The sequence below is a fragment of the Ovis canadensis genome, chromosome 25, assembly GCF_042477335.2.
Source record: "Ovis canadensis isolate MfBH-ARS-UI-01 breed Bighorn chromosome 25, ARS-UI_OviCan_v2, whole genome shotgun sequence".
Classification (NCBI taxonomy): Eukaryota; Metazoa; Chordata; class Mammalia; order Artiodactyla; family Bovidae; genus Ovis; species Ovis canadensis.
The window spans coordinates 26,581,312-26,604,766 of record NC_091269.1 but is presented as its reverse complement, the minus strand read 5'-3'; the positions used below and the strand labels follow the sequence as shown (position 1 = coordinate 26,604,766).

Below are 23,455 nucleotides of genomic sequence, written 5' to 3'. Positions count from 1 at the left end.
GGTGGGAATGTGAATTGGTGCAGCCACTACGGTAAACAGTATGGAGGTTCCTTAAACTAAAAACAGAGCTATCATATGACCCAGCAATCCCACTCCTGGGCATATATCTGGAAAAAAAAAATTCAAAAAGATATACACACCTCATCATCAAGACATGGAAGTAACCTAAATGTCCACTGACAAATGAATGGATAAAGAAGATGTGGTATGTATATACAATGGAGTACTGCTCAGTCATAAAAAGAAGGAAATAAAGCCATTTGCAGCAACATGGATGGACCTAGAGATTATCACACTGTCAGATAAAGACAATATATGACATCACTTATACGTGGAATCTAAAGCAAAGAGTCGGACACAACTGAGCGACTGAACTGAACTGAACTGAACTGAAATAAAAGAGAGATACAAAAGAACTTATTTACAAAACGGAAACAGACTCACTGATTTAGAAAACAAACTTACGGTTACCAAAGGGGAAAGGCTGGGAGGAGAGAGATAAATTAGAGGAGTTTGGGATTAACATACACATACCACTATATTTAAAACAGATAACTAACAAGGGCCTACTGTATAGCACAGGGAATGCTATTCAATACTCTGTAATGACTTAAACAGGAAAAAAACTTGAAAAAGAATAGATACATGTATAAGTATAACTGAAAGACTTTGCTGTAGATCTGAAACACGACATTATAAATCAGCTATACTCAAATATAAAACAAAAATTAAAAAAGAAAGCAATGGATTGATTATAAAGAAAGAAAGAAAAAGAAAAGAAATATCTGGTGTTGAAGCTGCCCCAGTCTGCAGTGTTCCGTTGTAGGAGCCAAACAGACTTAGACAGGGTCAGAGGATGCTCCAGTATCCTGCCCAGAGAACAGCCAGTGGGACCCCCTCCAAGAGAAGGAATGTGGTGACAGAAATTGCTCATGGGAGCAGACACAGGTCTGCAGCTAGACTGCCTCCAACTCACTGTGGGATGCCAGGCAGGGGCACATACAGCAATGACCAGGGCGGAGGGGAACAAACTCACATCCCATCAGAAGCAATGAAGGGGCGCTTCTTGGTGGTCCAGTGCTTAAGACTCTGTGCTTCCAATGCAGCGGGGTGTGGGTTCAAACCCTGGTTGGGGAACTGACATCCCACATGCCATGTGGGATGGCCCCAAAAATCTGAAAATAAAAATTAAAAAAAGAAGCAAGGATGGGAACTGAGAACATCACAACCCAAGTAGGGACAACTCAAGAGGAAGCAATGAGTGCCACCAACCCTGGGAAGAGCAGTGTGTTGTGGGAGGGGTGGCACCACTCACAGGGGCCCCAAGGGTCGGGGCCAGCCCTCCCACCTTTGCATCCCTGGTGGTGGCCTAGATCCCAGGAAGCTGCCGTGAACAAAGGACGGTAAAATGATTTGACTCACACTAACAGTCGCAATGAGAAACGCTGGGCTGGAAGAAGCACAAGCTGGAATCAAGATCGCCGGGAGAAATAACCTCCGATATGCAGATGATACCACCCTTATGGCAGAAAGCGAAGAGGAACTAAAGAGCCTCTTGATGAAAGTGAAAGAGGAGAGTGAAAAAGTTGGCTTAAAGCTCAACATTCAGAAAACAAAGATCACGGCATCTGGTCCCATCACTTCATGGGAAATAGATGGGGAAACAGTGTCAGACTTTACCTTTTTGGGCTCCAAAATCACTGCAGATGGTGACTGCAGCCATGAAATTAAAAGACGCTTACTCCTTGGAAGAAAAGTTATGACCAACCTAGATAGCATGTTGAAAAGCAGAGACATTACTTTGCCAACAAAGGTCCATCTAGTCAAGGCTACGGTTTTTCCAGTAGTCATGTATGGATGTGAGAGTTGGACTGTGAAGAAGGCTGAGTGCCGAAGAACTGATGCTTTTGAACTGTGGTGTTGGAGAAGACTCTTGAGAGTCCCTTGGACTGCAAGGAGATCCAACCAGTCCATTCTAAAGGAGATCAGCCCTGGGATTTCTTTGGAGGGAATGATGCTGAAGCTGAAATTCCAGTACTTTGGCCACCTCATGCAAAGAGTTGACTCAATGGAAAAGACTCTGATGCTGGGAGGGATTGAGGGCTGGAGGAGAGGGGGACAACAGAGGATGAGATGGCTGGATGGCATCACTGACTCGATGGACATGAGTCTGAGTGAACTCCGGGAGTTGGTGATGGACAGGGAGGCCTGGCGTGCTGCGATTCATGGGGTCGCAAAGAGTCGGACACGACTGAGCGACTGAACTGAACTGAACAGTAGCAAGGGGCTTCCCCAGTGCCAATGCAGGAAATCCCGCAGGTTTGATCCCCAGGTTGGAAAGATCCCTTGGAGAAGGACACGGCAACCCACTCCAGTATTCCTGTCTGGGAAACCCCATGGGGAGAGAAGTGGCAGGCCACAGTCCATGAGGTTGCAGAGAGTCAGACACGACTTAGCGACTAAACAATGACAACAAGTAGCAAAGCCACCTGTTCTTTCTCAAGTGTGTGTCCTGCAGGCAGAATTACAGAGATGATGGAGTGAATTAAGGCCCCAACCTTCCATCGGAAACTTCTCACTCATGGTGTCACCACCATAAGGACTGTCACTAAGTCACAGGGGCTGCTGGCACCACAGAGACAGACTTGACGTGGTCTGTTCTCCCCACTCATGGTCAAGGTCCCTGAAGGCAGGAACTACATGTGACCATTACCCAGTCTGCACAGCCTGCAGGGAATAACAGGCCTCAGAAGAATGTGTTAAGTGTCCCTCCAAGGATGAGCACATAAGTGAACTGTGGAAGATGCTTACGGTGGCATACCATCCAGCCTTAAGAAAGAAGGAGCTAGGACATGGACGAACCCTGAAAACATCATGCTAAGTGAGAGGAGCCAGACACAAAAGGCCGCTTAGTGTATGATCCCTCTGATATGAAGTATCCAGAACAGGGGGCCTCCCAGGTGGCACCAGAGGTAAAGAACCTGCCTGCCAACGCAGGAGACATAAGAGATTCAGGTTTGACCCCTGATTCAGGAAGATCCCCTGGAGGAGGGCATGGCAACCCACTCCAGTATTCTTGCCTGGAGACTTCCATGGATGGAGGAGCCTGGCAGACCTCAGTCCACGGGGTCGCAAAGAGTCGAACACGACTGAAGCGACTTAGCATGCACGGCACGCATGCACATCCAGAGCAGACGGGTGTTTGCCAGGGGCTGGGGTGAGCGGGGAAAGTGGACTGACTGCTGAATGAGCATGGAGGGTGTTTCTGGAGTGACGAAAATGTTCTGGAACTGAACCGCAGTGGCTATTGCATAAAAATGTCAACGCACTACAGGCCACACTAAGTCGTACATATTAAAATGGTTAATTTTACGGCATGTGAATGTCACCCCAATTTTAAGAACACACTTGTCGAGTGAATGAAATGAATCTCCAAATTCATGTCCACAGACTGTGTGACTCAGGATCGGGGTTCAGGGGCCAGCCAGGCTCCCATTCAGCCCACGTGCCTCTGCTCCTGGTCACACATCACCCATGGACCATCACATCACCTGATGGGCAGCACGACCTCTGGCATCTCTTAGGTCTGGGTAGCAGGGGGAGGGTATATGAGGCAGGGTGCAGGCCAGAGAGCTGATTTCAGCCCTTGCAGATGTTTACCCTGTGTTTTACACACTACGTAGCCTGGCTGGTGGGTGTGTCATTAAAAGGCAGGGACCGGAGGACATCATAAGACACCCAGCCCAAGGCCCCTCACCTGTGTTTCCCCAGGCTCTGCAGGCGGGGAGAGGACCCCGTGGGTGGCATGTGGCTCTGTTTGTGTCCGTCTTCCCCTACAGTCTGGGGCCCCTCAGGGCACAAATCCAGCTGTCTCTGACCCTGGACACCTGAGCACAGGTGACTGATGTGTTCGCTGAGTAAATGACACTGTAACCAGGAGACGAGAAGCCACAGCCTGTTATAGCTTGTTTCCAAAGTGCCCAAAGGACCTGCCCCCAAAACAGCAAGGTGACACACACTGGACTTGTCCAAAGTTTCTCCCAAGAACTGAGTCCAGCCTGCAATCTGTTATCCTATGGCCTACGAGCTTAGAACAGCTTTTTTTTTTTAACCTTTCTAAAGAGATGTCTAAAAAGAACAAAAAAAATTACGCAATAGAGATCATGTGTAGCTACAAGGCCTAAAATATTGATGTGGACACCATCACGACTTCCTTTCCTGTGCTTTCCACACCCAAGTTTAAGGAAACAAGCCACTAAAACCACGGGGTCATCTGTTGTCCTCAGAGGTTAACAGACTCTAAACTTCAGCCATGGGATAAATCAAAAGTAAAATATTTACAAGCTTCTGTAGACCTCCAGGGGCGCATACGTGCCAGGGATGGTCAGCACTGTGTGCCGAGCCCATCCGTCTGGAGAAAATTGACCCGCCACACCCACAACCGAGAGGCTTCTCTCCTCTCCCTGGAGCTGCAAGACAATCAGAAATCGGGGGATGACAGTGGATTTTGGATCAAAAACTATGTCGTTCTCAACCTAAGACTGAGGGATGTCATTCAGATGAGGGGCTGTCAATTTCACCGACGCTGCTCTCCGATCATCCCGCCCCTCGGTGCTTCACCCCGCGCCTCCGAGCTGATGGCTCTGGGGACCCATCAAGAATGGGGCACGGCACAGCCCTCTGGTGGGGAGGGCACTGCCGTTGGACATGCCAGCACAGCTCACCTGAGCAACCAAGAGCCTTAGGACGGTGCTCTTTCTGCCTCCCTGCTAGCTCCTGCTTGTCTGACGGCGGGAGTCAGGAAAGCAGAAGGATGCAGCCGAAGCTTACAGGCATGAGAGTGTGGGGGCCCCAAACTCCAGCCCTCAGTCACGTCCGCCTCTGTGTGTGTGTTTAGCCTCTCAGGCATGTGCAACTCTCTGCAACCCTTTGGATGAGCGCCCGCCAGGCTCCTCAGTCCATGAGATTTTTCAAGCAAGAATACTGGAGAGGGTTGCCATTTCCTTCTCCAAGGGATCTTCCTGACCCAGGGATCGAACCTGCCTCTCCCGTGTCTCCTGCATTGCAGGTGGATTCTTTACCCGCTGAGCCACTGGGGAAGCCCCTCAGATATGCTGAGAGGAGGCTAACTTTTCCCTTAAGGGCCGAGGGCATGAAATTTGGTTCCCCTGACGCTGCTGCCCTACTACACAGAAGCAGCCAAGGAGAACAAAGAGCGAGGGCTTCGAGGAGAGATCTGAGGAGACGGGGCTGTAAAATTAGAAAGCTGCTTTGGGGGGGTGGGGGATTTTTAGCAGTAAAATTAGGAGTTGACTTCCTGGGGGCTGCTGGTGATAAATGGCAGACTGAACGCTAATAAGGAAGACGTCTCGTGAACCTGTGCGTGTGTGCATGGACACACTACAGGCGTGTACACACACATACCACACACACAGCTCTGGCAGCTGGGAGCCCACTGGGCGACCACAAGGAGCCGGTGCAGGGGTCAGGAAGCCACAGTGTGGTGCAGACGTGAGGATTCCCCACCCCTGTGCGACTGCGTGGCCCCGGTTCTGAAATAAAATCCTTGGCGACCAACAAACTTGCCCTGTGTGTTCCTAAGCTTCTTACTTCTTCATAATCACCAAGAGGCCTAGAAGCTTCCCTCCTCACAACTCCTAGATGAGGGCCTGGCACAAAACAGATTCAGCCAACGTTCTTGATGAAATGGACTGCCAAGAACCACAGCGAGATCCACTCCTGCCTGAGGTCCCACCTCCTCCTCCCTTTTCCTGGTGCAGGTAAAGACAGGGTCCCCGGATTAGATTTTCAGATGCCTCCTTCTTTCCTGTCAGCAGAGATAAGGACCAGGATGCATTTCAAGGGGCCAGGGGAGGCGGGGGGCGGGGGTTGTTGTGTGCAGCAAGCACTCTTCCTGGCTCTGCATGCCTAGCTGGGGACCCTGGACAAGTCACCAGGATCCTCGAGGCCTCGGTTGGCTGTGAGCAGAATGAAGGTGGAGCTTCTGGACCTCCCAGGCCCATCAGCTCTTGGGGTCAGGAGCCGCAGCCGTGCGGAACCAGGGACTTCCAACCTCTTCCCAAGAAGAGGCCCAGTGCCACTGCCATTCGACAACATGAAAGTTGCCAGTTGGAGGAAAAAGGCATTTCAGCGCCACAGTGGGCAATAAAGAGCCGAGCCAGTGCTGGGGCCTGACCTTCAGGACTGCGGTTTGGCCAGTCTGGGCTCTGGCTATTAAAAGATGAGGCAGAGCATCTCAACTGTGGGAGAGGGAGAGGAGGGGATGAGAGACTCCTTTAACCTGCTCCAACCCGGAGGGAGGGCACTAGGGCCGTCCTTGTCCTACAGCAGGTCAGTAACCCAGCTCTGCCCAGAGAGCCCAAGGAGAGCTGGCTCCTTAGGCTCCATCCTCTGATTCACAGGTCTTTGTAAGCTCACCACGACTCCCTGGCCCACCACGAGTCCCAAGCCCTCACTGTGAACTCTAACACCTACCAAGACCCCTAGGATCCCACCATGAGCTGCAACACCCATCATGACCTCTAAGCCTACACCATGAGCTTCAACCCCCACCTTGACCCCCAGACTCCCACCATGAGACCTAACATCCATCATGACCCCCAGACCCCCACCATTAGCTCCAAAACCCACCATGACCCCCAGACCTCCACCATGAATTCCAACCCCCACCATTACCCCCAGACCCCCGCCATGAGATCCAACCCCCACCATGACTCCCTGGCCCCCAGCAAGAGCCTCAGATGCCCACAGGAAAGCCCCTGCATCCTCCCACCCACACTCTTAAGGCATAGTAGGTGCTGGCTCCTGCGTCACTGTTTGTTAATCAAACCACCTCTTTCCCATGGGAGGGTTCACTTCTTTTCCTTCCTCAAACCGGCCTGTAATGGTAGGAGTCTGTCTCAGGGGTCAAGACAAGGCTGCACCAGGGGGAAGCTGAACCTGCCACACTCCTTCACACCCAGGAACCCTAGGAGTCTGAGGTCCAGGCCCAAAATTCTAGTGGGGGACAGCTGGGGGACATACCCAACCAGGTGTCACTGAGCTGCCAGGACCCTCCGACAGTTCTACAGACAGACCTGCCTCGCAGGGGACTTCACTGGCCCAGAAGCTGGCGGCCTTGGCCCTGGTGCGTCTACCGTATAGCCTGGTGGGCAGAGGGCTTACCACACCTCATGCACAGAGACCCCTGTGCACCTCAGGTCTCAGGGTCCTGCCCCCTCTAAGACCCCTTTAAAAAGCAAATGAGCACTGAGCTAGAAGAACAGATTCTGGAGTGTATGCCTCCACTCCAGCCTCGGCCCTGCAAACTCCTAGAGCAGCAGGAGCTGAGCAGGAGTCTGCTGGACCCAGCAAGGGCCCGGAGCTGGAAACAACTCAGTGCCTGGGGCTTCAAGGAGAGCTCAGACACTCGGAGCCAGACATAGACACACAGAGCCTGCTAATGACTGAACCAGTCCCACCAGGAGCTGGAGAGAGTAATCTCCTGCAGTCTTCGGAACTGAAATATACTCTCCCTTAAATCCCTTGACTTATTACTCAGCTGTGTTGGATGTATACTTGGCATCTCCTCAGTTGGATGCCAAGCTCCCAGAGGACACGATGTGACATTCACAGGAGGGTATGCTTTCCCACTGTAAGATGTTTCAAATACTGTACCATGAAGGACAAGCCTGGCACTCTGATGTCACAGATGTGGGTGTGATTCCTGGCTCTAGGGCTCACTGGCCGTGTGACCCTGAGGGAGTCATATATAACCTCCCTGGCCCTCCTCTGAAAAACAGGGACACCATCCATCCTTCCTTCAGAGGGTAGTTGGGAAGAATAAATAAGACCGCTCAGAATCGTGCCTAGCAAACAGCACAGGGTTGCATTGTTAGCCACTACCCACCAGCCTCCAAAATCTGATTTACATTCTCTAAGACGGGGCTCAAGCCGCAGTAATCCTTAATGCTCCCCCAGCCATTCCAGTGGTTGAAGAGCCTGGCCTAACAGAAGGCACATGGGAGGGGTCGGGGGAGAGGGATGTTGGAGCTGGGAGTCAAAGGGCGACCAATTTAAAACACCCTGGAAGTATCAGACTATTTGCCAGGAAGCCAGGAAACAGCTCATCTGCCGGTGTCTGTGATGCCAGCAGTTAGTACCACCTCCTCCTGCCAGCCACCCTGGAGATATAAAGAAAACAAGACCTGGGAGTCATCAAGAAGCCAGGGCGGTGGCTTGTGGCCTCTCGGCTTGTGAGGCTGTTGGCCTGGTCACTCTTTCCCTCACTCAGCATTTACTCGCCAACCAGCAGATGGTGCAGAAAATGTGTGGCTCTGCGCCTAATCCAGCTCTGAGCGCAAACTTTGCATGTGACTACCAGACAGCCATGGCCGTGCTCTAAGTTGTCCTTTTTCCTTCTCAAAAAGGGACCTGACCACAACATGCCATCAGACCACTGTCACAGTTCTTGAAGGAACATCAACATACCTGACTTCTGAATCTTCCTGGAATCACCCGCTTTGGATCCAATTTAAAAAAAAAGAAGAAGTCAGAGTGTCTGCACTGTAGCTGACTGCCTGAACTGGTTTTTGGATTTAAAAGCTGTATTTGGACAGATGACATACATGACTCGTGGACTGGAAAATATGCTGATACACTGGACGGAGGAGACTGCTTTATCTATAGATCCCTTTTGATAAAATTACAATAGCTACTTATGCTAGCTTTTAGCCAAAAGTATTTCCTCCAAATTGTCATTCAGGGGCTCCCATTACACCAGAGTAATTCTTATTCTACCTTTTCTTCCTTTTCTTTTTTTTTTCCAACAACAGCATTTTTTTTCTTTTTAAGGTTTTTTTGGATGTGGACCACTTTTAAAGGTTTTATTGAATTTGTTACAATAATGCTTCTGTTTTATGTTTTGAATTTTTGGTTGCAAGGCATGTGGAATCTTAGCTCCCCAACTAGGGATCGAACCTGCACCCCCTGCATTGGCAGGTGAGGCCCCAACAGTATTTTAATAAATAAGGACACTATTAAAAGGAATGTAATACTTGCTGGCACAAAGCGTCTAGCCAAGCGACAGTTCTTAAACTCCCCTTACCAGGTGATATCATTGGCCTTCCCTCTGGACAGGGTCCTAGTGAAAATGGACATTTTAGTGCTTGGAAAGCCAATGGGAAGCAGAGATGCTGCTGCTGACGACGGTATTGTGCTATTTCACCTTTATACAATACTTCACACGCTCTTTGCAAGACACTTTCCAATTACTGTACTTAAGTCAAGCGTCGCAGCAGCCAAGTCAATTCGCACGTTCTCCCATTAGCTTATTAACAATCTGCTCATAAAACGACTCCCCAGTGCCTGTAAAAGGGCGCCAGGAAACTTTCGGCTTTTTCTCGGGGCCTCTCAGATGAGCTCAGGGCAACCCTGAGCTCTCGAGGCATCAGCTCGGGAGCTGGGTGCTACCCCGACGGCTGTGTAGCAATCCTGTGGAATGAGTGAGCAGGCTGCCCTTCAGCAGGGCTCCCAGGCTGGAGGCTCCAAACATTCCATCCAAACCAGGGCAGTCCCACTCTGTCCTCAAAAAAAGCCAGCGTCTGGCCCCAATCTGGAGGCCAAGGTGGCAGCGACTTTTCCAGGCTGGTGGTCAGATGCTTTGGGACGAGGGGGCAGAGGGGAAACTGGAGTGCCAGTCTCCTTGGTGAGCACGTCTCCCATCAGTACCGAGTCTGCTGTGTGCACGGAGATGCTGCCGCGCCCTGCGCGCTGAGTGATGCCGACTTGCGGGCAGAGGATGACGGGTGGCCGCCAGCCCTCACTCTCCTTTCCCTTCCCCTTCTCCCCCTTCGGGAATGCGACGGCGTTACCTGGGACAAAGGCCTGCAGGTGGGACAGGGCTCGGACCACCCCAGGATCAATGCTTCCCACATACGCACGCACACTGAGCCCCAGGGCTCTGCGACCCGCTCCCGCGGCTGCCATCGGCCCCGCCAGGTGAGCACCCCCAGGCGTTCCCGCCAGCGGGGGCGGCCTCCCGCGACTCACCTGCGTGAAATACAAGTTCATCAGCGTCAGGGTGAAGAACTGGAGGCACACGGGGAAGCAGTAGAGCAGCCAGAAGACGAAGGGGCTGAGCGCGTTGGCCGCCACAAAGTCTTTGAAGTAGAAGGAGAAGAGGACAGTCCGCAGGGAGGCCCAGAAGAGGCAGAGGAAGAGGAAGACGCTCTGGTAGCTGAGCCGCTTGTGGCGGTAGCGCAGCACCAGCCAGAGCTGCGCGTAGATGAACAAGAAGAGCAGCGAGTAGAACACGGTGTAGACGACGGTGAGGCCGAGCTTCACGTAGGGGGGCACGGCCGGGGTCAGCGTGGGCGGCAGCGAGTCGTTGCGGAGGGGGTCCCACGGCGGGGCCTCCATCGGGCCGGGGGCGCTGCGGCGCGGCCCGCGCGCTCCGGCTTCATCTGGGCTCGCGGCCGCCGCCACCCCCGCGGGGGTCTCCGCGCATCGCGCTCCACCCGGAGCCGCGCGCCTGCAGGAAAGAAAACAAGCCGCACTTCCTCCCCCGGCACCACATGATTCACCGGGGCGGCCTTTGTCTGCGATTGGCAGCGCCGCGCCCGCCGCCCCCGCGCGCCCGCCGGCCCCGCGCGCCCCGGCTCTGCCTTGCGCGCCCCCACGAGCCCCGCCCCGCGCGCCGCGCCCCCCCCCCCCGGCCCGCCCCCGGCCCGGCCGCCGGGCCCCCGGAGCCCCGCCCCCGCCCGCGCGCCCCCGCGCCCCTCCCGCCCGGCCCCGCCCCCGCCCCCGCCCCCGCCCCGCGCGCCCCCGCGCCGCCCGCCTGCAGCCCCCCAGAGCCAGCCGCTGCAGCGTCGCCGGCCGGGCGGATCCCCGCGCCCCGCGCTCTCGGCTGATGGTTAGGTGTTGTTTTGCAACGAGAAGTTATTTTCTTTCAACAGCGACAAACGTTACAAAAAACATTTTTTTTAACTTTCAAAATAAAACTTTGCGACTCTGTGGCAATGAAGTCACTGCCGTTTTTCCTTTTTCATACTGGAGTGATGTTTATTTCTAAATCCAGAAATGCCAAAGACAGGGTTTGTGTTTTTGAGGTCAGGTTTGTATACGCCGGGTGAGGAAAAGAATGGTCCCTGTGACTGACTGCCTCCTGGTCTCGGTGGTAAGCAGGGCTGTTTCCTCCCGGAGAGCCACAGGGAGCGCCCCACACGGTGCTTCCCAGACGGTGCTCCCGCGGCGGGCTGGGGATGCTCACCCCTCACCTCCCGGGAAAGCAGCTGGGGCAGCGGAGGGAGCCCCCCGACCTCAGAGTGCGGGTGACCGCCTCTGATTCCGATGCAACCCCTGCCACCCGTGCAGCAGGGCGGTCTGCGCATCAGACAGACAAGCCCTCTCCTTTTGCCGTGGCAGAGGAGTCGCTCCTCGGAGGCCATGACTCAGTTTACATCCCCAGGGGGCCTCTCCAGCATCACCTTAAGGGTGCTGGAATTGTAGAGTGCCGTGGAGGAGAGGGCTCGCCAAGCTGCCCTCTGGAAGCCGTTCTAGGCAAGCGGTTTCGGTAAACAGAAGAAAGAGACTGATATCTCCAAGACTCCAGTAATATCTTGTGTTTTTTTTTTTTTTTTTTTTCATCTCAAGTTAATAGTCGACTTTGTTCCTAATCGTGTGTTCTCTTCCGTTAAAACAGCGTCCTCCCCCTCCCGGCCCCGCACCGGTGGATCATCGACCAGCCATGCTTTTCCAACCACTTATTTAGTGCTTGCTCCCTGCTCATACGTTTCAGGTGATTCATCAGGTGTCTTTGGTGTCAAGCTCCTTTTCTAGTTACTCTCTCCTTTCCCTTTCTCGCTTGCCCCTCATTGTTCTGAGGATAAAGTCCAAACTCCTACCCTAGCTTGCCTCATTGACTTGTCCCGTAAGAGGTGTTAATGAATGTTAACACCTCTTAACTGCTGTTGCCAAGGAAACCTTTCCACCCCCTACTCCACCAGCTGGCCAAATCCTATTCCTTGTAAGGGGGTTGGTTACTTCCTCCAGAGAGTCTTTCTTAACCACATCACCATGGACTCAGTACTAGGGTGGGTGCAAGAAACAAGGTTTCCCTGGTGGCTCTGTTGGTAAAGAATCTGCCGGCAATGCAGGAGACCACCTGCAAGGCAGGTGACCTGGGTTCTGCCCCTGGGTGGGGAAGGTCCCCTGGAGAAGGAAATGGCAACTCACTCCAGTATTCTTGTCTGGAGAATCCCCAAGAACAGAGGAGCCTCGCAGGCTGTATAGTCCATGGGGTCGCAACAGTTGGGCACAACTTAGTGAGTAAACCACCACTATCAAGAAACAAGTGACGTGAGTGACAGTTATGCAAGGATGCCTTTGTCTTCACATGTGTTCTGTGTCCAAATTTCCTCTTTATGTACTAACTCCAGGGCTTCCCTGATAGCTCAGTTGGTAAACCGTCCACCTGCAATGCAGGAGACCCCGGTTCAATTCCTGGGTTGGGAAAATCTGCTGATGAAGGGATAGGCTACCCACTCCAGTATTCTTGGGCTTCCCTTGTGGCTCAACTGGTAAAGAATCCACCTGCAATGTGGGAGACCTGTTCGATCCCTGGGTTGGGAAGGTCCCTGGGAGAAGGGAAAGGCCCACTCTAGTATTCTGGCTTGGAAAATTCCATGGACTGTATCATCCATGGGGTTGCAAAGAGCTGGACACAGCTGAGTGACTTTCACTTTCACCAGTCATGTTAGATTAGGACCCACTCTAATGATCTCATCTTTTATTATTATTATTGTTATTATTAACTTGGGTAAATTTATTTAATATATTATTAACACAAATATAATATAACATGCATATAACACAGCAAGGAATTGAGTCCTCAGGCCCTCGTAATCTCCCCATTCTTACTCTTTCCAGTTGGTCCCCTAACCATCCATGAGAGACAAGAGAAGGTTTTGGTTAAAGTCGGATATTTTGTCAGGAATCCGAATAACCTCTCTTTTGGTTTAGTTGTGGTTGCAAAAGATAAGATACGATTTTAGCATAGTCAGTGAAAGTCCCTGGTTTCCAGACTGCCTGGAACTAGAATTTAAGATCCTGCCAAGGGCTTTCCCGGTGGCTCAGATGGTAAGGAATCTGACTGCAATGCAGGGGCCCCGGGTCCGATCCCTGGATGCGGAAGATCCCCTAGTGAAGAGAATGGCTACCCACTCCAGTATTCTTACCTGCAGAATTCCTTGGAAGAGGAGCAAAGAGTCAGACATGACTGAGTGACTAACACAACTACAATCACTTCTTAAGCCTTCTGGACGTAGCATCAGCCACTCTACCCCACAGTTTTCCAATCCTTTGTGCCCTTCATGCTGTTCCCTGGCAGCCACCCCTTGGTTTCTCAATGCCTTAACTTCAGTGGGACCTCCACTGTGCTGGGTGACCTTCACACAAGCAACCACAAGTTGACATTGTGCCTGTCTTAATACAACTTGAATTTTAACTGCCCTTAGATCCAACCAGACAATCAATATCAAATTCAGTCCCATCCCCTGAAGGTATATGGCTGTCGCTAACCCTGCTGTCAATTTTGGTACTTCTCAGGATTCTTGATTACACTCAAGAGAAATAAATTTTGTTTAATTTCTTTTACCCCAGTCTCTGCCTTCTTCTTCACATGTGTTCTCTCTGTGTCCAAATTTCCTCCTTTTCTACTGACTCCAGTCATAGTGGATTAGGACCCACTCTATTGACTTCATCTTTGATTATTAAACTTTGGTAAATTTAAGCAGAAAAAGAATGTATTAAAAGGTACTTTATGTAGCTCACAAAATCCTCAGGAGCTCTGGAGGAGTTTGGAAGCTAAGAAAGGAGAATGACACCCAAGATAATGCTGCAGAACTGGTTCTGTAGGAATACTGTTGCTGCCACCCCAGGCTCTTACGTGGTAGCTTGCACCACAGACCTCCCCAGTGCTGGACGTTGGAAATGGCCTCTATCAACTAGGAATGAAGATAATGCAAATGATAGAAAACCTGGCTAATAATGGCTTAAACATAAATGCTTATTTTTCTCATCTATCTAGAAGTTAGTAGCTGCAAACGTGGAATCAACTCTTAAAAATCTGCCAGGAATACTGGTTCTTTCAGTCTGCTTTACTACCCTTAGCTTATTGGCTTTAATCTTCAGAGTTGTTCCCTCCTGGTTGCGAGATGGCTGCTGCAAGCCTAGATATTGCATATACATTCAAGGTAGAAATTGAGAGAAGACAGAAAGGGTGATTCCTATATCAAGAAGGCAAAAGTTTTCCAGAAATCTCAAGACAAAGCTCCATCTATATCTCCCCCAGCCAGAAGTGTGCCATACAGCCATCCAGAGAGAAGGAAAGAAGTTAGGAGTGCATGCCCAGCCTGGATGAGGCTTAGAAAAAGGTTGGTAAAGGGTGTTGGGGGAGTGAATCCCTCTCTAGAATAGAGGATGTAGTTCATGCTGCTTTGAATCAAGAGCTTCCAATTCGAAGTCTGGGGCAGATCCATTTGATTGACTGAGACTAGACCACGTGCCCGCATCCCAGCAGCTATAGTGGCTAGGAACATGAGAATGTAGCATCTTCTGCTTCCACGGTGGGTGCTTCTACTTCCGAGAGTAGGAAACTCCCCAGTGTAGCAAGGGAGTGCAGATGCTGGGGGTACAAACTGGTGGCAGATAATTTCCTATACAGCTATAGACTTCCCCAGTTGATTACACATGTGTGCCTGCTCAGTTACTCAGTTGTGTCCAACTCTTTGTGACCCCATGGACTGTAGCCTGCCAGGCTCCTCTGTCCATGGGATTTTCTAGGCCAGAATACTGCAGTGGGTTGCCATTTCCTCCTCCAGGGGATCTTCCTGACCCAGGGATCGAACCCACATCTCCTGTGTCTCCTGTACTGGCAGGCAGGTTCTTTCTACTGTACCACCCGGGAAGCACTAGAAGATTATACGCACATAGTTAAAAGTTTAGATGTAACTTTTTGGAAAAGGAATATAACATTTGCATGAAATTATCTCTTTTAAATTATCTGCCAGCTATCCTCAGAAATAGCTTTTTTTTTTTTTTTAATTGTGGGGTGTTTTTTTTCTTCTTTAATTTCTTAGCCACGCCCTATGGCATGCAAGATCTTGGTTCCCTGATCAGGAATTTTACCTGTACCCCCTGCAGTGGAAGCTTGACGTCTTAAGCACTGGGCTGCCAGAGAAGTCCCTCAGAAATTCTTTTAAATATTTAAAGCGTGAGAAGAAGGCAGGCCAAATAAGGAATTTCTGTTTTGCCTCTTGGCTGGTCAATGAGATCCAACTATTACCGGGCATCTCTCCCAGCTCTGAACTTCCTGTCTTGACCGAGTGCCCAGGTAGCCAGGACCCCCAGCGGTGCAGCTGCCCCGGGCCTAATGACCCGAGCAAGCCCGGCCTCAGACCTTTGTCACACCTCCAGCCAGGCTCCACACCAGGTTGAACGTGTCTGTCTGTGTTCCACTTCAGAGAACTAGAATTTCCAAGGTGGTAAGTATTAACAGCTCAGTGTGCATGCTCGGTCACTGAGTCGTGTCAGACTCTGCGACCCCACGGACTGTAGCCCATCAGGCTCCGCTGTCCATGGGATTTCCCAGGCAAGAATACTGGAGTGGGTTGCCATTTCCTCTAGAGTAGCTTATTTCAATAAATAAATCTTTGTTGGCATTTTCCTGGGAAAGAGCACTCCTCGGTACTGCTGATTCCAACTAGAGAAATGTATGATAGTTAGAAACAACAGAACTAACCACAGCCTGCTCAATCTAGGGCACAATGACAGACACCTAGAAGGGACGTACTAACCAGGAACTGGGTCAGGTAGAGAGGGCACACCCCCTGCACAATGGACACTAGGCTTATTTGTATTCATAGACGTAAATTGTTAGATGAAACTGCTCAGCCATTACAGCAGCCACAGAATTATTGCTTTTCTACATTTTTAAAATTCAGCCCCTGAACGCTTTGTGTCATGTGGCTTTCAGCCTTCAGATTCCACTCCGAACAAGACTGGCTTTATTGGTTTGGTCTGGTATTTGCTCTAAGTGACATGTCCTGCTTTGCCAAACGTAAAGTGATTTTTTTAAAAAATGACAACCCCTTCATGTCTATGATTAACACAACACATAGTTAGGTATGTTTGATTAATTACTGAATGAGCAATGAATTTGCTGGCAGTAGTTTGCTTAGCAATTCAGGACAAAGTAAACATCACTTGTGAGGGTTTTTTTTTTTTTGGTCTAAATTGCAATCAAACTTTGAAAGCTAAGGGTGTCAAAGGTTTCAGGAATGCTAAGAGTCAAGGGGTGAGATAGCAAAAGCGATAAGGGTTTTGCAAGCTGATTCTCGTGGGAAAGTTTTGTTTCAACAAATACGTCTCGTGTTTTATGAAATATGATTCACTTATCTACTCTTCTCAATCTCATGTTTGTAATTCCTAAATGTAAAGACCATGAAACATATCAGAGTTTTAAAACAACTTTATCGGATCATAAAATTCACCCATTTCAAGTGCACAACTCAATGATTTTTAGTAACTTCACCTCGTGGGGCAACTATCATCATAAATCTATGTTGAACTGTTTCATCCCCTCCCCCCCACCAATAATAAGCATAACAGATTTTAATTCGGCCAGGTATGGGATTATTTATAGCAAAGTCTAAATCCAAGGCAATCCTTAACCACTGTCTAAGCAAACAGGCAGATGATACAGCCCTCCTAGTGTTGCTCAGAAGTACTCTTTTATTGATTCAGTCATCTCATTAAAACTTTGGCATTAAGTAGACCTGAGGTAGAAAGGGAACTTAGTATAAACTGACGCCAGTGGTAATCAGGAGCATGCACTATTGCTTATTTGCTTGAAAACAGAATGGAATGTTTCCTTCCAGCAAATCCCAGAAGCGTGTTCACCTCATACTCTGCTCCAGGGAAGGTACTGTCAGAGGTTTCCTCAAATTTCTATGGGGAAAACTAGATCCAGTTCTTTCCAGAAGTTTTTTTTTTTTTTTTTTTTTTCATTTTGTCCATGTAACACATGGGATCTTATTAATAATTTCCCAACCAGGACTTGAACCTGAGCTCCTGCATTGGAAGCAAGAAGTCTTAACCACTGGACCACCAGGGAAGTCCTTTCTAGGGATTCCTGGAAAGGCATGGTGCTGGCTAACGTTCTGTGATCTTATAAGCCCTTTCGTCTCCAGAAATAGCACTTCAGGTAGCTTGACTCCAAGAGGACAAGGATTCAACCCATCGAACTTCATTCTGTCTCACGGCCTGAGAATGGCCACATCTTATTTTCAGGGGTGTCTGTACTGCAGGAAAATGATCTGTTACAATGGCACCATTGGTCTTCCTGTCATACATATGGTCAGCCTCCAAGAGGGGTTGGAATTTCTAGGTCCAGTGAACTGTGGAGATAGACTGGCTGATACCCCAAGGGCAGAACCAAAAGGATGAAGGATAAATCTCTTGAAAATTCTTCTGGATTTCCCTGATGGTCCAGTGGTTGGGAATCCACCTGCCAACGCAGGGAACATGGGTTCCATCCCTGATGTGGGAAGATTCCATATGCCATGGGGCAACGAAGCCCATGCGTCACAGCTACTGAGCCCGTGCTCTGGAGCCTCTGAGCTGCAACTACTGAGTGCATGTACCCTAAAGCCCATGCTCCACGACAAGAGAAGCCACCACAGTGAGAGGCCCAAGCACTGCGACTAGAGAGCAACTCGAGGGCAGCAAGGAAGCACTGCTGCTGCTGAGTCGCACCAGTCGTGGCCAGCTCTGTGCGACCCCACAGACGGAAGCCCACCAGGCTCTGCAGTCCCTGGGATTCTCCAGGCAAGAATCCTGGAGTGGGTTGCCATGTCCTTCTCCAATGCATGAAAGTGAAAAATGAAGGTGAAGTCGCTCAGTCGTGTCCGACCCCTAGCCACCCCGTGGACTGCAGCCCACCAGGCTCCTCCGTCCATGGGATTTTCCAGGCAAGAGTACTGGAGCGGGGTGCCATTGCCTTCTCTGAAGACTAGTGCAGCCAAAAAATAAATAAATGTTCATCTTAAAAAAATAAAAAACTATTAAGATTTTTCTTAAGAAAAAGAAATCCTTCTGAGAAGGCAGTTCAAGAGGTTGAACTACATCCAATTTCTGTGAGTCCTGAAGCTTCTTCTTCACTGTTAGAGATCTTCTTTAGGAAAAGAACAACGAAACTACAAATACAAAACTGGGTACTAAAGTGAATTATTTATTTAGAATAACACATCACATTTAAGAAGTCTACCAGTCCCACGAACACCATAAAATCCAGAAGAATCATAAGTATTTTCACTTATCTGAAGCATCTCTAAATACCCTTTCCTTACATTTTTTGGTCTTCATACTCCTCTTCATATAACAGTGATTCTGCAATATAATTTTCTGTAGAGAAATAGAATTCTCTTTCTATAATAGACAGAGAATTCTTTTCTCAAGCCCAGTTGATGAAACACTGCTTTTATTATTGAAGTTCAGGAGAGTTTCAGCCACACAACTCGTTATTGTTAGTCATGGGGATTTTTAGGATTGTTGTCAGTTTGGGAAAACCTCAATGAGCTTTTTTCTTTGTTTTTGAGCTTTCTTTTTTAAATTAGTTAATTCATTGGCTGTGCTGGGTCTTCGTGGCTGTGAGGGCAGGGCTTTTTCTCGTTGCGGTGAGCAGGAGCTAGTCTCTGGTTGTGGTGCCTGGGGTTTCCATCGCGGCGGCTTCTCTTGTTGTGGGGCACAGGGCTTCAGAGCTGTGGCTTCCAGGCTCTAGAGCAAAGGCTTAATAGTCGTGGTCCACGGGCTTAGTTCGGGGGATGGTGGGGGGCAGAGAAGCCTGGCATGCTGCAGTCCATGGGTTCGCAAAGAGTCAGACATGACTGGGAGACTGGACAACAGCAGCAACAAAGGGCTTAGTTGCCCCCAAAGTATGTGGGAATTTCCTGGTCCAGGGATCAAACCCATGTCTCCAGCATTGGCAGGCGGATTCTCAATGAGATTTTTTCGCTTGTGATCTGTAGCTTTGAGGGCATCTCAAGTTTTCTTGTGTGGTGATACATCTTAGGGAGTCTTGGAGTTGGTGGCAGTCTTTACCCAGTGTGCTGTGAAGTCCAGGTCATGGTGTATTGAGTTTTGAGGTCCCTCCGTATTTCAGGCCAGTCAGCTGAAAATGAAAACAAAGGTCTCCCTAAGGAAAAATGCCTGCCAGCTCCTGGAGCCCAGACTCGCCACATCCAGAGCCTCATTTGCAGTTTTCCTCTGTGAGACAGTGCATAGAGATTGCTTTGTGTTTAGAAAGGGAAGAATGAGTTCCTTGCCTGCAGTGCCAGGACGCTGCCCCCCACATCCTCTGGTCTTCCATCTGGAGACCAGGGAAAAGGGAGGAAGAGGATGCAAAGAAAGCAGTCCAGGTATGAAGGCCGGGCTCTGGGGGTCCAGGCAGGGGCTGGCAGGATCTCAGAGATGCCCTGGGAATGGACCAACACTTCTATAGTAGATAGAAAATTTAAAATTGACCCAAGAGAACCCAGAAGAAGATCCTTTACAAGGTGCTTGCCCGTTGTGCCCTCGAACTGTGAAAACAGCCCCTGGGACAATCATTCCAACCTTTGTATATTGTCTTAGACCGAGAATAAGGAAGCTAACTGTATTAGTTTGTAAGGGCTGACATAACAAGATACCACAATCTGGAGGCTTAAATGACAGACGTTTATTGCTCAGTTCTGGAGGCTGAAAAGTCCAAGTTCAAGGTACCAGCATGGTGGGGTTCTGCTGAGGCTCTCCTGGTTTGTGTGTGACCATCTTCTCCCTGTCCTCCTGTGGCAGAGAGAGAGTGAGTTCTCTGGTCTTTTCTTGTAAGGGTGTTAACCTCATCATGAGGGCCCCATTCTCATCACCTCACCTAACCCTAATTATCTCCCAAAGGTCCTGCATCCAAATATCATCACCTTAGGGGTTAGGGCTTCCATGTGTGAATTTTAGGAAAGGGGGAGACACAATTAGGTTCTTAGTAGCACCAACTAAAGGGAGGGAATGGAAAAACCTGGAAAAAAGTTCAGGTGTGTTGGGGAGAAGCAGAGTCATAGGTATTGAGAGGCAGCTTGGGGAGCCGATATGTGGGTGAACGGCTGCTCCCCTCTACTCACAGTGACAGCTCAAAGCCACACCGTAGCCACAACAGACTCAGCCTGACCAGCAAGTGCTGCCTCAGCACGTCCAGGCCCCGGGAACACTGCCAGCCTTCTGCTTCGACAAGCCCAACAACCAAGCTGCAGAGCAGAGAACATGGTGATGCAGGGAGTAAAAAGTGAAGGTGAAAGTGTTAGTCGATGAGGGGTGTCTGACTCTTTGCAGTCCCATGGACTGTAGCCCACCGGGTTCTTCTGTCCATGGAATTCTCCAGGCAAGAATACTGGAGTGGGTAGCCATTCCCTTCTCCAGGGGATCTTCCCAACCCAGGGAACAAACCTGGGTCTCCTGCATTGCAGGCTGACTCTTTACCGTCTCAGGCACAAGGGAGGCCTGGTGCAGGGAGAGCCCCCCGCCAGCTCAGGGCAGGCAGCCTGAGCCCCTCCCAGCAGTGAGCTGAATAGGTGGCTGTGGAGATGTGAGGCCCCTGAATAGGAGGCAGGCCATTGGCACCCCTGGTGCCATGCTGTTGGGGCAAGAAAGGGGTTGCTCTGGCCTCTGTCCGTGATGGATACCTGTGCCTCATGGATTGACTGAATTTTTTGTTGGCCGTGCATGTGGGATCTTAATTCCCCTCACCCCCTGCATTGGAAGCACAGAGTCTTAAACACAGGACCACCAGGAAAGGCCCACCTCATTGATTTAAACACAGCCTTGCTGATAACCATGGTTCTTCTTGTCCAAACTAAGTGATTAGCCTCATAGGGCTGTTGTGAACATGAAACAAGATAATGCATAGGAGCACGTAGCCCTGGATCTGGAAGAGCCCACCCGCTGGGAATGGTGAGAGGTGTCAATGCTGAATGTCAGTTCAGCCATGCAGTGGACAGGGACCGCCTTTACCTTAGGATGTGGGAGTGCACTGGCTCGTCCGTCTCCTCTTATCTGGTTCCCTGTTGTAACAAAAGTGACTCCGCTGGAAGTTCCCTGGTGGTCCAGTGGGTAAGACTCTGTGCTTCCAATGCAGAGGGAGTGGGTTTGATCTCTGTTTGGGGAACTAAGATCCTGCATGCTACACAACGTGGCCAAAGGGGAAAAAAAAAGTGACTCAGCTGCAGGTGGCCCCGAGCTGAGCAGGCACTTGGGAGCTGTGTCATCCCCCAGCTCCAGGACCAAGAGTCACGAGGGCAGGATGGAAGGAGAAGGAAGTGTCTAGAGGTAGGGAGGGCTCAGGAAACAAGGAGTGTGAACAGAAAGAGAAACGTTTGGCGAACAGCCGAGAAGGGTCACGTATCACAGGCCATGACAACTGTAATGGTGGACAACAGGCAGGTTTGGGATTATCCCAAGGAGGCTTGGACAGAGGAGCCTGGAAAACTACAGTCTATAGGGTCACTAAGAGTCGGACACGACTGAAGTGATTTAGCACGCTTGAATGCACGAGGAGGTCAGAACATGAGGAGACGGGGATGGGGAGAGCCAGGGATAGAATTAAATAGGCTCGAGGAAAACCAAACCAACCAAGCAACCACAAACACTTTTAAGGTGTTCAAATAAAACATTTTCATGCCTAGTATTTCAGTCATTCCTAAGCATGTCCCCATTAATTTATAATATGGTTCTCTCTCGCTAATGAGTGATGAAAGGCTCGAGAGGTTAGGGGGCTTCCCTAAAGGCATACGGCATTCTGAGGGCAAAGCCGGCCCAGAAAGCCCCGTGTCTAACTCTGAGCTACCACACAAGGCAGCCCAGGGAGCATGGGAATGGCCCACACCTTCCAGTCTGGGGTGAGACCCCAGTCGCTGCCGTGGGCTGCGTGGCCACAGCACCAGCCTTTGGAGCTGGTGACTTTACGAACCGTAACATCCTCTGTCTTTTAATGAGCAGCCAGGAGCTGAACTCCGGTCAGCTCACAGAGGGTAGAAAGCCCAGGCCAGCAGGCAGGCAGCTCAGTTCCACTCCAGTACGAGCTGCCCAGTGACTGCTCTGCAAAAAGGCATCATAGCCATGAACTTCTTTACAGGCTTGTTTTGGGTCCCACGTGACTCTTTAATAGCAGACACGTGAGATCATGGCATCCGGTCCCATCACTTCATGGGAAATAGATGGGGAAGCAGTGGAAACAGTGTCAGACTTTATTTTTTGGGGGGCTCCAAAATCACTGCAGATGGTGACTGCAGCCATGAAATTAAAAGACGCTTACTCCTTGGAAGGAAAGTTCTGACCAACCTAGACAGCGTATTCAAAAGCAGAGACATTACTTTGCCAACAAAGGTCCGTCTAGTCAAGGCTATGGTTTTTCCAGTAGTCATGTATGGATGTGAGAGTTGGACTGTGAAGAAGGCTGAGCGCTGAAGAATTGATGCTTTTGAACTGTGGTGTTGGAGAAGACTCTTGAGAGTCCCTTGGACTGCAAGGAGATCCAACCAGTCCATTCTGAAGATCAGCCCTGGGATTTCTTTGGAAGGAATGATGCTAAAGCTGAAACTCCAGTACTTTGGCCACCTCATGCGAAGAGTTGACTCATTGGAAAAGACTCTGATGCTGGGAGGGATTGGGGGCAGGAGGAGAAGGGGACGACAGAGGATGAGATGGCTGGATGGCATCACTGACTCGATGGACGTGAGTTTGAGTGAACTCTGGGAGTTGGTGATGGACAGGGAGGCCGGCGTGCTGCAATTCACGGGGTTGCAAAGAGTCAGACACGACTGAGTGACTGAACTGAACTGAACTGAACTGAGAGACAGTCATCTGAGAGACCCGATGCTGGCCCAGGGCTGCTGTCTGTGAGCTCAACCAGACTCAGGGGAGTGAGCAACAAACCACCAGGGATACAGGAGAGTGTGCACAGATGTCTCCACAGTTGTTGAGGCAACACAACACAAGCTGGGCCTCAAGGAGCCCAAGACAGACGAGCTTACAAGGCCTGTGACACGTGCAGCCCAATAGAGGGAAGCTCAGCTGCTGGCAGAGAATCCGGGCCACGTCCCTGGAGGGGGTGCCTGGGTGGGTGTCAGCAGGCACTGCACAGTGAGGGTGGCTCTTCTGGTGGAAGGCCTGTCTGAGTGTCCCAGGGGTGAGAGAAGCCCCCAGATCCTGGAGCATCCTTGCACCACCAGGGCCACAGGGAGAGGGAAACTGGAGCCCAGCCAGCAGCTGCTGAGTGAGGACCTTATTCTGCAGAGATGTACTTGTCAGGATGCTCTGCAAACACATCCTGGTGGCTCAGTTGGTAAAGGACCTGCCTGCAAATTCAGGAGAG

General features: G+C 50.3%; 1 protein-coding gene across 1 annotated transcript in view; it reads right to left on the bottom strand.

The window, feature by feature from the left end:
- Nucleotides 1–10,684, bottom strand: part of GPR137B (G protein-coupled receptor 137B) — a 57,594-nt gene extending 46,910 nt beyond the window's left edge. The window contains exon 1 of the mRNA XM_069571599.1: nt 10,051–10,684. Coding sequence (XP_069427700.1) covers nt 10,051–10,419 — 369 coding nt within the window. The 5' untranslated portion in view covers nt 10,420–10,684. The remainder of the gene's footprint in view (nt 1–10,050) is intronic.
- Between the last annotated feature and the right edge of the window lie 12,771 nt (nt 10,685–23,455).